Genomic DNA, 14,898 nt, shown 5'->3' on the forward strand with positions numbered 1-14,898 from the left:
AACATAACATCTTGCGTCTGCTTTCACAGATCTTTAAGTTCCCTGCACACAGGTGGATAAGGCATGGAGAACAAATCCTGTCAGCTTGGGTCCCTAAATGTAGAAGTAATTCCCTAACAGTGTTCAGAGGCCACTGAGACTTGAGTGAACCCAGCTCCTGTGTCCCCAATTGTCATAGCCCACTCCAGTGGGCATTCCCATATGACCTTGCATCGTTCCTCCCCAATACTCATCAATTGTCTACAGTTCTCCAAAGTCTGTTACTTTTACCATGTTCAATAAAAATAAAACTATCTGAATGGAGTTTGCACAAAGAACACACTCCTGTCCCCTTCACACTACAATACTACCACTTTCAAGTGCTCTCTTAAAGGTCGTGGGCTTCAAAGCTTCTCTCTGGAAATGTACAGGGATGACTGTCGCAGCAAATCTAAGTGACAAATGCTAACTTCAGAAGAGCCTACTTTAATGCAACAGTCTATTGTTTTAAAATAGATCTCATTGAAGCAATGCCTCCTGACATTTTACAATGGCATCCCTGCTTGGCGATCGTTCGTGGCAGAGGGTTTGGGGTTGTTTAACACCAGCAACACACAGACTATGTGGTGAGTTTGAAAACACAGCCCTGGATCACTCACCTGTGAACCCGGGAGCACAGATGCACGTGCCATTCAGCCCCTCGCTGTCACAGGTACCTCCATTCAGACAGCTGATGTTAGCACAGGGGTCCTTGTACAGTTCACAGTGTGTTCCTGCAGAAAAGCAAACAAGAGAGGGTGACTCATGGAGTACACTCTGGTTCCTGTAGTCTTCAAAAGGGAAGTGTTTTACCAGCATGTGACCACTTTGGGTTAGGTTCATGATGTGTACTGTGAATGTGTGAGTGCATGTGTATGCACCTGTGTGTGTGAGAGAGATGTATGTATCTACATGTCTATGTGTATATGTGTGTGCTGTGTACATGTGTGATAATGTCTGTGAAAGCATATGTGTGCATTTTTGTATGTATGCTGGTATATGCACGTGTGCATGTATATGTGTGAATGAATGTATGCATATGTAAGCATATGTGTACATCTGTTCTTGTATGTACATGAATGTGTGTGTGCCCACTTCTTGCTTTAGAACATCATTAAAATGTACCTTATTAGAAAACAACAAATTTGGGCCAGAGAGATGGCTCAGCGGTTAAGAGCACTGACTGCTCTTCCTAGAGGTCCTGAGTTCAATCCCCAGCAACCACATAGTGGCTCACAACCATCTGTAATGAGATCGGATGTCCTCTTCTGGTGTGTCTGAAGACAGCTACAGTGTAATTACATAAAATAAATAAAATCTTTTTTTTAAAAAAAAAGAAAGAAAACAACAAATTTAATCCCTGCCCATGGGCTCTACTAAGATAACCTTTCTCCATGTCCTCTACATATCCCAAAGCCTGTGGCATTTCTAGAGAGCCAAAAATCTGAAAGTTAAAGGTTCCCTATGGCTGGTCCTAACACCCATGAACATGTAGGCAGCAGTAATTGACTTTATTGACTTGCAAAGAGAGAGAGGACCTGCAGTTATGAAAGAGGTATTATGCAGATATGGGGGAACTGAAAAGGAGATGGGTGTGTGTATATAATAATATTTCATTGTGTATATGTACACAATTCTCAAAGAATAAAGGAAAAAAATCTCAACAGCAAATGCTGAGTATCCAAGGGAAACGAAGTGCTTGACAACCAGAGAGACATTTCAACATTGCTGACTGACGACGAAGGTGAGACTGGGAGTCCTCCCCGATCCTTTGAAGTAGAAGAAACCTTGCATCCTGATCCAGGTGAGAACCGCGACAATGAAATGCCGGTCCTGACAGTCTCAAGTAAAATGAGCATGAAGCAAAGAAGACCGCTGAGACGCTGACCTCACTCGCCCTCCACTTCCTTCCTCAGCTCCTATTGCTCAAGTGACTGCCCCACCCAGTGATTCATCCTGCGGGCTCTGACACATTGCTGGCCTTTTCTCTCCTTTCTTTGTCACTGCCTCAAGAAATAAGGCTCTCGAAAGGGGGACAGAAGGAAATAAAATGGACTTCCTACCTACTCACATGGTGATTCCCCTACTTGAGCAGACCATTTTAGAACAGCAGCCCTTAATTTCTGGTTCTCAGTTGGACCTGGCCAATGCATATTCAAGCATTGATCAGCATCTTGCCTGGGATTTTTCTCAAGTGTTTTCTAGATGTCACTGCAGGAAGCAGTCTCTCCTAATTCCCTCTGTATATCTAGGGCCTTGAGGGGCCCTCCCTGTCTTGGTAATATAAAACTTTCTTCTGCATTTGAATGGACATGGTCTCTTTCTGAAGTTTCCGTTCCTAGAGTCTGGGGATATAGCTCACCCAGTTCCCCCAAACCACAAAACCCAGGTGCACACATGTGTATGTGGCGCATACATGTGTATGTGGCACACACATACAATCCCAGTACACCAAAGTTTGAAGAAAGAGAATCAGAAGTTTAGAGTCATCCTTGGCTCTGTAACAAATTCAAGACCCTATCTCAGAGATAGAGGGTGAGAGACAGAGAAATAGAGACAGAGACAGAGAGTGAGAGGTGGGGGAGAGAATGCCCCAAGGAAGAGCATAGCCATTGAACATCTAATGGTCAACTCTACAAAACATATACATACAAGAAATATATGAGTTGATCGGGTTGTGTTTCTATATTTCAAAAACTATATATGTATATATAAACAATTATATATTATAGATAAACTATATATAAACAATAACATTGTATTATATATATGGCCATGAATATATGTGTATGTATGTATGTATGTATATGGCCATGAATCTGAAAGAAAGCAAAGAGAATGTGTGAGAGAACTTGGAGGGAGAAGAAGAAAGGGGAAAATAACGTAACTATATTAAAACCCAAAGAATTAAAAAGTCGATTAAAAGAGTAGGGACAGAGCAGTCCTCCCTGCTTCAAAATATTATCTCAAAGGCCACAGTTTCCATTGGGCTGATCACTGGAAACCAGACAACAAAAAGCTCAAGCTATAATGTGAAATAAAGCCATTACCAAAGCTCAGAGAGAAGGCCATCAGACCTGAATACCTACAAGGAGGCCATGCTCACCGGGCACCCAGCAATCCCTAGCCTGTCCAGTCAAGACAAGAGAGCTAACCACATTCTCCAAACAAGGTTAGAAAGCAAATTCTAGCCTACAACTGTGTACATAGTAACTGTGTCTATGTATATTCTGTCTACCATCTATCATCTAATCTACCTATTTTTCTGAATAGCAAGTTATTTTTTCATAATTTGCTATCAATTCTTTGTGAATTTCACATGCACCCCAATCCCACTCATTTTCCAGTCCATATCTGTCCTCGACCCTTATAACCTTCCACCAAAAGAAAATAAAAAATATGAAACATCTTGCCAAGGAACCTGCTGTCACACAGTACACTCTTTTGTCCAAACAGCTTTCCTTGCAAACGTTCATTGCATTGAGTCCTTGACTGGTTCAAGGCCCCCGGCTTCTGCTGTATTACCAATACTCGGCCCTCACAGAGACTCCTCTGTTTCCCTGAGTCATAGAGATCCTATAGCTCTGGATCTGCAGGACCCACTGGCCCTGTTACACACTCCAGTAGCTCATAGGTGGGGTAGGTATTGAGGTAAAGTCAGCTCGAGGCCTTGGATACGGGCCTCACACTTTGTGGTTTTTCATTAAGGCCTCACGTAACCCAGGATGGTTTCGAGCTCACTGTGTAGACTATGATGACCTTGAACGTCTGATACACCTGCCTCCATGTCCTAAGTAGGATTCCAGGTGAACTCCAGCACATCCATCCCTGTATATGCCTCATCCACAGACCTAATAGTCTCCAATGAGACAGATTTACTAGAAACCCTCAAAATCACGAGCAACAATTGCAATCTTCCATGTATCAGGGTTTCTTTTCCTTTGTCAATAAATTTATTCACAGTTTTGTTTTTGTTTTGTTTTGTTTTGTTTTGATAAAGTACTCAGTTATCAGAACGTTCATTGAGAGCATTTTGGCAGCAAGGCTGGACAAAAGCTCATCTCAGCAGAAACACAATTCCTGTGAATTAGGAAGGACTCACAGTCCCTGGTGCATACTTAAGTCGCTTGCATTTCTATAGTCTGAGATTGGTGATCCTTCTATTAAAAATGCAGTCACATTGCCCTGTAGGTCATTAGAACAAATTTGTGCTGGAAACTAACTGTAGGGAGTTGATGACCATGATTGTTCCTGGTATGGCACGTGCTTCCTCTGCTCAGGCCTTCTTCTTGGGTTCTGGGGCCCACCTTCATGCCTTCCCCACCATTCCTCAGAGTGTTCACTCAATATTATCTTAGGCATCTTGACTCCCTCACTAAACATGCCTGCCTTCACCTCTTTCTCAGCTGGACTTTGCCTGACATAACTGAACTCCTTCTCTATTCCCAAAACAGATGCTCTTTCCTACAATGCTGACCCTTGACCTTCCCAAGGCAAACCAGGCTTAGCCATTGTGTGCTGAGAGCTTGCTGGGATGTTCATTGTCACAGAATCCCCTGTACCAAATCGCAATGTATCCATTCCCCTCCTTGACTCCCCCCTCAGATCTCTGAGCACCTTCAGAGCAGAGCACACATCTTCGTTCACGAAAGAACTGCAGCTACAACACCATCACCCTGTCCTCACACAAAGGATGACAGCCAGCCAGTGTACTTTGGCTGACACGCAGGTGGTATTGCCAGAGGAATGAGAAGTCTTTCCAAATTCCAAATGGTCCTCCAAAACATCCTATTTTGTTCGGGAAAACCAGGTCCACACTTGAAGCTGTCTGAGGGCTGACAGACGCATCACCCCTTGGCAGGAGACTGAGCATACATAATTATGAAACATGTTTAGTCTCAAACAAAAATAAACAGCAAAACTAATAAGTCATTCTTCTCCTGTTCTAGAAGTGACAAGTACGTTTCTGGGAATTTTTCGATTCCAGCGGGGCTCTTTCCTAAATTAAGTTTTAAAATGACCTAGACCACAAAAAGCGATGCACCCATTACATTTCCCCATTGTCCCAAATTAATTACAATTTGTGTTTGAAAGCTGAAAAGCATTCATTTTTATCTCCCAGAAAGGTAAGATAGGTAAAGACAATTAGCTAGAAATACTCCTGGGGGCTACTGTTTTGTATTATGGTTTCGGGACTGTTGTTTTCTGGTTTGCAATGCTAAGGGTTGAACCTAGGACCCGCGCTTCCTAAGCAAGCTCTACACCCCTGAGTTGCATCCCCCACCTTAGATGTGTTCTTTGCACTTTAATTTTGCTTTACAGTGTCATCCTGGATTTTTTTTATCCAATTCTACTTTCTTCTTGAAGACTGTCCCAGTTTCCCCATTGTTACTGAGCTCCCCATCTTCTGGACTGTTTCAGAAATTTTAATTACTGCCCAACCCTAGCCTGTCTGTTCCTTGAGTGCGCTAGCCTAGGACTGCTCCCCTAGTGAAGTGACGGACAGAGCTGGGGAAGAACGAAGACTCAGCTCACTTCTCCGTAAATCACAGAGCATAAAATCCCTACAACTCTCTGCTCAGTCTTTAAGCAGCACGTAACAAAACACAAGGTTTTGTCCAAAAAGTAATATCATTCCTTCAGCAAGACCAGCATACCAGTGACCAAACCCCTAACCTAGTAATATAATTTGGGGACATTATCCACTTCCAAAAAAAATCCGGAAGGTATAAAAGTTAAATGGACAAAAATGTTCATGGTAGAATTATTCATCACAGATCCATGGCAGGTGCAGTCAGTAAGTCACCAAATGAGCTGTGGAACAAAGGGATTGGTAAATATTCCTTCATGGGAACATTACATAGCCATTTAAAATAAAGCCAGAGAGGCTCCCTAGCAATGTAGAAATCAAGTATGCTATCATGCTGTGTGCCAGCATAAAATGAAATTATGAGCATGTCCAATTAGAGTGGAAAAGACTACAATTATTTATTGCTTTTGTGTGTTGTAACATCGTGAGCATTCTTAATCACTGGTATGTTGTTTTCATAATGAAAAACTGAAATGCTCTCATTCTAACCTTTGTCACTAAGAGTCCCAAACAAGTATTTGGTAATCATTTCATTTATTCCTCTCTAAAGAAATAAAAATTAATCCAATGTGAAGCTATGCCTTGACTTTTTGACACTCTGAGGCTATGCAATTCACCCCACAGTCATGGGAAGTCTTTGAAGAGCCAGACATTACCGTTGCAGACAGTGGTTTCCGGGTCATGATACAGTTTGGGTTGTCTGTTCATGCTTGCACCAGAAATGTATGAATGTAGTAGTACTTGTAACATTGTGATGGATTTTCAGACCTGCAGAAGTTTTACCAGTTCCCCTTTTCACACATCCTTAGGGCTATGTGTGCCCAACTTCCCATTACCCGTGTGCTCTATAAAAAGTTATATTCATGTATAATAGTTAAAAATCTGCCACCTAGAAAACGCATAGGGTATGAAGTTAAAGCCCATCCAGCAATTAAAGTCCTAACTCCAAACAACCACTAGCTAACATTGGTATCTGCCTATCTATGTGCTGACTACACTGACTTTTATGCATGAATACCAGTGACAGAAATGCTTCCACAGAGGGCAGCATTGCCCACTCTACAGGAAGAGTAAGGCAGAAGATGGTAGGGACTATGTCCTGACCCTTGCTTTCCCTTTGGAGCAAACAAAAGAACTTTCCCCTCTATCTCTTAACTTCATCTACCTTCCTCTCCTCCTTCCCATCAGTCCTAATTCAAATTTCTTGCTTCTAAAAGTCCTGTCCTTTTCTGGACTTTGGGTTAGCTCAGCCCTGTGTCTAGCAGTCTTCACTGTGACCTAGTCCTAAGTGTCTCCAAAAATAAAGCAGCATTAAACTTGCTTTCTGTGATGGCTCATGTCGACTGGACAAGTTCTCAAGCAGTAGTTCTCAACCTTCCTAACACTGGGACCCTTTAATACAGTTCTTCAATGTGGCGATGACCCCAACCATAAAATTGTTTTCATTGATACTTCATAACTATAATTTTGCTAATGTTATAAATCATAATGCAAATATATGATAGACAGGATATGAAAAATAATATGCTAGTGTCACTGAAAAGTCTTTGTGTGCATCTGGGAAGAAGTTTCTAGACAGGTAACTGAGGAGCAAAGACGCACCCCAAGTGTGAGCAGGTACCTCGCCCTGGGTGAGAGTCCTGGACTTCATAGAAAGAAGAAAGTGAGCAGAGCACTGGGTCTCATCTCTCTGCTTCTCTTTATAAATCTAATTTATTAATTGTGTGTGTGTGTGTGTGTGTGTACATGCATGCACATGTGCATGAACACACATGCATACATGGATAAACCAAAGCCATGGCATACATATACAGGTCAGAAGACAACTTTGTGGGATCAGTTGTCTCCTTCTTCCTTTATGGGGGTTTCAGAGATTGAGGCATGGGTGGCAAGCACCTCTTCCTGCTGAGCCAACTTGCCAGTCCATTTAATAATATTGTCTGTCAGGAGGCAGAGCCAAGAGGACCCCAAAGAGAAAGGGGAGGAAGGGTTGCAGGAGCCAGATGGCTCAGGACATGAGAACACCACCCACAGGATTAGCTAAGCAGGGCTCAGAGGATCACACAGACTGAAGTGACAATCAAAGACCGTGCCTGGGCCTGAGCTGGATCTTCTGCCTGTTTATTATGGCTGTGTAGTTTGGTGTTCTTATGGGACTCCTATCAGTAAGAGTCTGAGTGGCTCTGAATCGTTTTCCTGCATTGGTGACCCTTTTCTTCCTACTGGCTTGCCTCGTCCAGCTTTGATATGAGGGTTTGTGCCTAGTCTTATTGCAATGTGCTGTGCTGTGTTCAGTTGATATCACCAGTCTTCTGAAGAGAAGCAGAGGAGCGGTGGATCTGAGGGAGGGGGTGAGAGATGGGGGATGGGAAGAGTGGAAGGAGCAGAAATCACTGTCAGGATGTAATGTACGAGCAAAGAATAAAGAGAAACTAAACAAATTGGGTATTTGGGACTTTTAAATGTTATTCCACGTTTGTTTTCTCTCTGCTTGAGTCCATATCAATGTGACCAGCTAACTCACTCTTCTCACCATGCTTCCTTCGCCAGGATGGACGTCAGCCTCAGTCTGTGAACCAGAGCAAACCCTTTCTTCCAGAAGTTGCTTCTATCCAATATTCTGTCACTGTCAGATCTATGTCACTAACATAGAAAGCTGATACCCAAAAATGGAGCAGTCTCTATCATAAATCTGACCTATTTGATATGAGTTATATGATTAATCAGATAAGTTCTGGAGGCTGGCTTGCAAGATGAATGTGTCAGTTAAGTTCTGAGGCCTTTGAGGCTGGCTTGCAGGACGAACGTGGAAGGGTTTGGAATGTGGGGCTAGCAAACAGGTAGAAGGCTATGAACAGAGTTTGCCAGGACATTCTGCCAGGAGTTTAGAAGACCAGACTATGGGGAGAAGTGTAGATCATGGAGACTGGCTCCTGAGATTCTAGAGGGGTACAAAGATTCCACCAGGAAATCCTCTAAACAATTCATGTTATTTTCTGGTGAGCAATCTGGCCGTACCTTTTCTATGCCCTGGGGAATTAAGAGACATTAATTACTAACACAGTGGATTAATTTTTTGGTAGAGGAAATTTCAAGAAAGTATTGCATGTGGGTTATGGTTATAGCCCCAGCTTGCTCCTCTCATCCAACACGCATGGGAAGCCATGCCTTATGAAAAATGCAAATTTGGTTGAAAGACATGGGCTAAACTGTGACTAGCACTGAAAAGAAGGTTCCTGACTCAAAGCCTGTGAGGGATGCTGTATGCCACTGTGGTCCTACATTCTGAGATGACAACACTTCACAGTCTCAGCTGCATGGACAATACAAGATTGAGGGGTTCATGAAGTTTAGGACCAAAGTCCCTGAGAGCCACTGACACCATGACAGGGTTGGAGTTCCTGCAAGGAGGCTCTGGGAGACCGTGGCAAGAAGCTGTGAAGGGGAAGTCTGACTTGAGATTGTGATTTTGCTGCAGCAACAAGAAAGGTAATTAACGTTTGGTCTACTCTCAGAGAGGAGGTCTTTAACATAAGTGTGTGACTCTTCCACCTCACAGAGACTTAATTAAAATTATATAGAACTTTACTTCAGCAGTTTGAATCTCTTCCATGAGTCCCTGTGATCTGCGTCCCCCCGCCCCAATGTAATTCCCTCTCTTTAAATATGAACTTCTATTCCAGAGCATAGTGGAAAGTTGAGAGCTTTTAGAGACGCATTTCAAGTTCCTAATCAGCTTACTTGGAAAGATTATCATAAATGGATCTACCCTGACTGCAGAGACCATTAAGGGGATCTGGACCTTTGCTGACACTAAGAATCTGGATGCACAAGAAGAAGCAAGCTGTTATAAATGCTACAGCCAGAAGAAAGGATGAGAATTCTGTTCTGCCCTGAGGGCCCTCATGAACTTATCCTTCCAGATTCCAGCCCTAGCTTAGAGCTCAGACTGTTCCTTACACAATGGTCTAGGCATAGCACCCCTTAAGCCATGCCTGGACTGACAGAACTAATATATATTTAAAGCCGTGTCCTGAGTGACTGGTGTATTGCAAGCCTCTGTGTGGCAGCAGCTAGCTAATGTAGCTGTGGAGCCTATTTTAAGAGACTCTCTTCACCATTAAATTGTCACAGTCACATCGCTCTCATCCATCTGGGTCACTCCCTGCATTTAAAATCAGTGTTCCCACCTCCCTCCTGCTCTTCCCATTCCACTATCCAAATGTCTCCTGAGGACACTTCTTACAAACGCAGTCCCAAAGAGGGTGCCTGATATCAGGATTTTCAAATGCTTGAATGCACAGTGATTTCTTACTTTTATGCATGTGGGTATTGTGTGTGCATGTCTGGGTGTGTGCAGGTTCACGTGTGTACATATGCACGAGGAAGCCTGGGTACAACCTCAGGAGTCAGCCTCAGAAATGACATCCGTCTCATTGGCGATGAGGTCTCTCGTTAACCTGGAATTCATCAAATAGGCTAGACCAGCAGACCCGTGAGCCCCAGAAGCCCTTGCCTCTGCTTCCCCAGGACTAGGATCACAGTTGCTTTTACGTGCATTCTGGAGACTGACCGCATGTCCTTGCATTTGCAAACGAAGCACTTCACCAACAAACTATCTTTCCTTTGTCCTCAAATTTAGGTGGTTCTCTGACAACCAATCCTTTACCATTCTAAACATGGCTGCCATGTGGCCTGCTCTCCCAGCCCTCTTGCTGTATGCACACAACCTGCACAACCCATGTAAAATCTTACAGACTCTTCTGGTCAGTCCAGGAGTTAGAACTTCTACCAGGAAATGGTGACTTGCACCTTGTGTTTGTCTGGTAACTTGAATCTCTCCCACTTGCAAACCAGGTTTCTTTACTCCCTGAGGTCCTGCTGTAGTCAGGTGGTACTAACCTGTTCTCTCTCCTTCTGGAGCCTCTGTCCTCAGAGCCCTTGGATCTTTTCTCTATAGCTCCTACCTCTTCTCAGATGATTTTTGTCCCTCTGTACTTTTATGTCTATCAGAAAATAGTTCCACCCTTTGGTTTCCCAGACTCCAATTTAATCCTGCTTAAGACACCTCACATTTTACTTCCCTGTCTTGGGTCTTTAATGATTCAATTTTTCTTCTTTGAGTTCTTGGTATGGGCTCCCTGCCCTGCAGGGGCTGGAGGAGGACATCAAAAAGGTAATACTGGATGGGCAGCCAGCTGAGTCCTGTCTTCTGTGGCCTAAAGAGGCCTCTGAGTCTAGATTTCTCCTGGCCTGCTGATGTAAGCAGGATAAAACCATTCTCTCCCAGCCACAGAGGAGGACTGGGGCCTCTGGACTATGCAACTCAAAGAGCAGTCAGTTTCCATGAACTGAGGAGATGGTTCTGCCTCCTCGGATCACACACAGTATATTCAGAACACACCATTCAGCTCCATAAACTCGGGGGTTCGTTGTCCCCTCAGTCATCAGTTCCTCAAGTCCTCAGCTCTCTCTGGAATCCCACCTCCTCTTCTGACTATAACTTGAATCTCCCAGCTTCTATAACACCCTTTAAGAACCTTGTCTTCAAACAACTTTGTCCCCTCCGGGGATCAAAACCACTGAATATGGGATTTAGCTGCTGTCTTTCTAGAATATTCACTCTCTTACATTAGGAGATACATGTGTGCGTGTGGTAGAGGTAATGCTCAACACTGCAGATGTATTGAGAGCAAGGTAATTGGAGGGAACTTCTCAGATGGACGGAAGGTCCCAGCTCAGAGCACATAAGGAAGCACTGAACTCAAGCAGAATGATCAGCACATGGCCACTAACATGGGACAGAATAACGTTCTAGCAACTGTCATTTCAGATAAGCTTACAAGGGGGAGTTTTCAAAAGCACACTTGAGAATGCACCAGAAATACAAGTCTTGGGCCCCATTGTAAGCCTAGAATTAAATACTGTAAAGTTAAGGTGCAGAGAGTTATAACAGATTTATAACTGGTGGGTGCTCCTTCGAGGCCAATGAAGGAAGGGGAGGTGGGAGAGGGAGATAGGGTATACGTGAAGATTTTTACACGTCATAATTGTCTTTTGCCCTATAGAGGTGGAGTCCGGTATGTGTTTAGAGTAATAGTTTGACACAGGACTTCTGAAGAAGTGCTGTGGTTTTAGAGCAGCAATATAGACAACTATAACACTGAGAATGTATGGAAAACACATGGAAAGTTAGCATCACAGCCTTTGAATTTTCAGGGCTATTGGTAGGCTTTTACCTGCAACTATATTTTTCTCACTTAGTAAGGATAGTGTATGCTAAAGGTCAAAGATAGAAGAGCAGATAGGAAAACATACATATTCAGGATACGTCTGCTTAATGATTTTGCTACTTATAAGGATGAGAACTGCTCCACAAACAAGAATATTGGTAGGTTTAGTTGTGAGAAGCCCATGCTAACCCTATAACTGTAAGCTATGAAAATCTTGGTATGCATTTTTTTTTTGTATTTTATGCAGAGAAGCCCAAAATCCATTTGAGAGCTTTGTCTGGGCTCAGCAGACCTGTGGAATGACTAAGAGGAGTTAATTAGACCATTAGAGTCATCCTTCTTTTATTCTTCTTTTCTGAATCAAATGAATTTCCCTCTTTCTCCACATTCTGACAGACCCTCCCCAGCTGAAAGGCCATGAGGATAAGCCAACGAGAAGTGGATGCTTTTTTTTTTTTTTTTTTTTGGTTGTCACTGGGTCCCCCATTCCAAATGAAGCAGCAGATAATGCTGTGTGTAAAGACCTGGCCCCGCTTTAACGAATGCATCCAGAGTATCTCACTGAGTGCACCAGTCCTTGAAGCTTTCCACAAAGATCAGAACATGGAGGAAGGTCTGTGAAAGAGAAGCAGGAAGAGACAGATGGAGGCTCTCAAGAAAGGAGTTGAAAGGTTAAGGGAAGTGGCTATAAATGGGGACACAAAAGTATTTGAAAAATCCAAAGCCAGCCCTGGTGCTCTGGCGTAGGGAAGAGTGCAACAGCTAGCAAGCAGCTCTCACAGGGCAGCTGCTGGGAACCGTGGCTGGCAGACTCAAGCGTCTGGGCTTATGTGAAGCCACACCATCTATACACCACAGCCAGAAGCCAGGGAGAAGCACGGAGAAGGGCTCTAGGAGCTGACCCACATTGGCCAGCTCATGATGATGGCATTGCCATGCGCCTTTGTGAGGCTGCTGCTGGTGGGATTCAATGAGTTAATAATGCACATGCATGCTTAGCACGTGATCCACACAATTACGTTCTCCCATCAGCTGTCTTTCCAGAGTGACATTAACAGCCATCTAATCAGGTAAACATTCACTTCCCAACTGACTTGTTTAGTGAGAACTCACTTCTTAGCCGATACATGAGGCTCCGCCATCTCCCACACTAAGGCCACCCTGTTTTCACCCACAAGTCATGGAGAACAGACGTCTTCTTTTTTGTTCCCAGCCACGCACGGCCTTTGAGCTGTCTGTACCACACCTTAACCGCCCTTCCAGTCTCTTTTACCTTTATATTCTTTCAACAGAGATGCATGTAAGAAAAAGAAAGGCGGGAGAGGGGTTTCTCAGCTAATCAGGAGGAAGCCTGAGACTTACAAATGGGTCTCCCCGGACTCAACAACCATCCCAGCCTCAGTATCTGGTTCTGATTATAAACAAATCCATGCTCCAGTCAGGGCCTTACATACTAAGTTGAGAGCTCCATGTGCTGTGGTAATTTAGAGCCAAGAGAACATGAGAAATGGCTACCTTTGTACTCGGCCAGGCACACACACTCGTAGCCATTGACAAGGTCCCGGCAGGTGGCAGCATTCAGGCATGGGGCAGACAGGCACTCGTTGTATTCTTCCTCGCAGTAGAGGCCATGGTAACCTGGAGGACAGAAAAGAAAAGCCGAAGTCAGATACATCTGAGAAAATCCTACTTTCTGCTGATCTGCAAAGAAGATAACTGGGTACTCAGTAGAAGCGACCAGGTCAGGCAGCAGTGATTTTAGGGGCCAGACTCTTGCGAGTATATGGAAATATGAATTGTTGAGAAGCACAGTTCTTCCCATATTTTTTCATGGCCCCAAGGAAAGAAGTGATCCATGTAGCCACCTACTGGCCTCACACCTATGCTTCCCAGGGCTATGGCATTGGATAAGTCAGTCACCAAATGTATCAACTCGGCCATGAGAGGCATTGAGGATGGCAGGGATTAATAGCACATTAATAGCACAAACAGCTCCTTTCAAGGACAATTTCCACACTATTTCTCCTTGTTAGTAAGAAAAATGCATTTATGTGAGGAAATATTGGAGAAGGAAGCTTCTCCCTGTCCTCCCCAATCCAAAGAGAAAATGAATACACAAGGGCTTAGCTGAAATTCCTGTGGAGACATGGGCTTGTTTTGATACTGTTTACTTGTTTGTTTAAAAACACAAATCTATATGTCACACAATTTCAAATTGTACTTAATATTTTAATTGCTGGAGAATAATAGGAATGAAGGAATGAAACCCAACAATTTCTACAAAAACAGCTTTTATGCTTCTATTTTGCAAAACAGGTGTTTATTTTACAAGACAAGAAGACACTATTCTCTGGGATGAGGCATTATGCTGTTTCCAACTTTCAAAAAACACGTGTTATTGCCAATTCGCAGTGAAACCAGGCCACTTTTGTCTGGCCCTGTCCAAACAATGAGAACCATGTGAGTGCTTTCAAAACTCACTCTGCCTGTGTTTGTTCTGAATTCAGATAAGCAGGGGGGAAAAGAAACCTTTACATGAGTGGGAATTGGAAATGCTGGGTGTCCCCACCCTACATCACAGCCTCTCTGAAGCACGAAAGGCCCTCAACTCAGAGCCCCATTAGGATGAACTAGTGTGCCCCATGCTTTGTTTCGTGTGCCTACCTCAAAAGTAGGTTAAGCTCATATTTGCATTATTAACAGAGCACTTTGCAGCCGTGTTATCATCGAGGTTATTTTTGAACCACTTTCCAAATTTAGGTGGTGATAATGGTCCCTTTGAGGCAACCTTGACCTACCTAAGACAAACCCACCATATGTTTTGTCCTCTACCTTCCCCTATACTCCATAATCTTAGGAAAGCATCTCCCATGACTCTATCAGGTTATCTCAGCCATCAGCCATCTTGAGAAAAGAGTCACAGCTAACAGTAATTTTGTCCCCCAGAGGATATTTGGCATGTTGTGATCATGACGGACGTGGTGCTGTTTACTGGCATCCAATAAGGAGAGCTGGCTTGGCATCCAATAGTACACAGGAATGAAAATCTTAAATTAA

At 43.6% G+C, this 14,898-nt stretch overlaps 1 protein-coding gene across 1 annotated transcript in view; it reads right to left on the reverse strand.

Moving 5' to 3' along the window:
* The window catches only part of Dner (delta/notch like EGF repeat containing), a 279,772-nt gene that overhangs the window by 27,443 nt on the left and 237,431 nt on the right, over nt 1–14,898 (reverse strand). Inside the window, exons 9-10 of the mRNA XM_032901487.1 lie at nt 13,357–13,479; nt 639–752 (exon numbers count right to left, since the gene is read on the reverse strand). Coding sequence (XP_032757378.1) covers nt 639–752; nt 13,357–13,479 — 237 coding nt within the window. The remainder of the gene's footprint in view (nt 1–638; nt 753–13,356; nt 13,480–14,898) is intronic.

Source organism: Rattus rattus, chromosome 4, assembly GCF_011064425.1.
Source record: "Rattus rattus isolate New Zealand chromosome 4, Rrattus_CSIRO_v1, whole genome shotgun sequence".
Taxonomy (NCBI): Eukaryota; Metazoa; Chordata; class Mammalia; order Rodentia; family Muridae; genus Rattus; species Rattus rattus.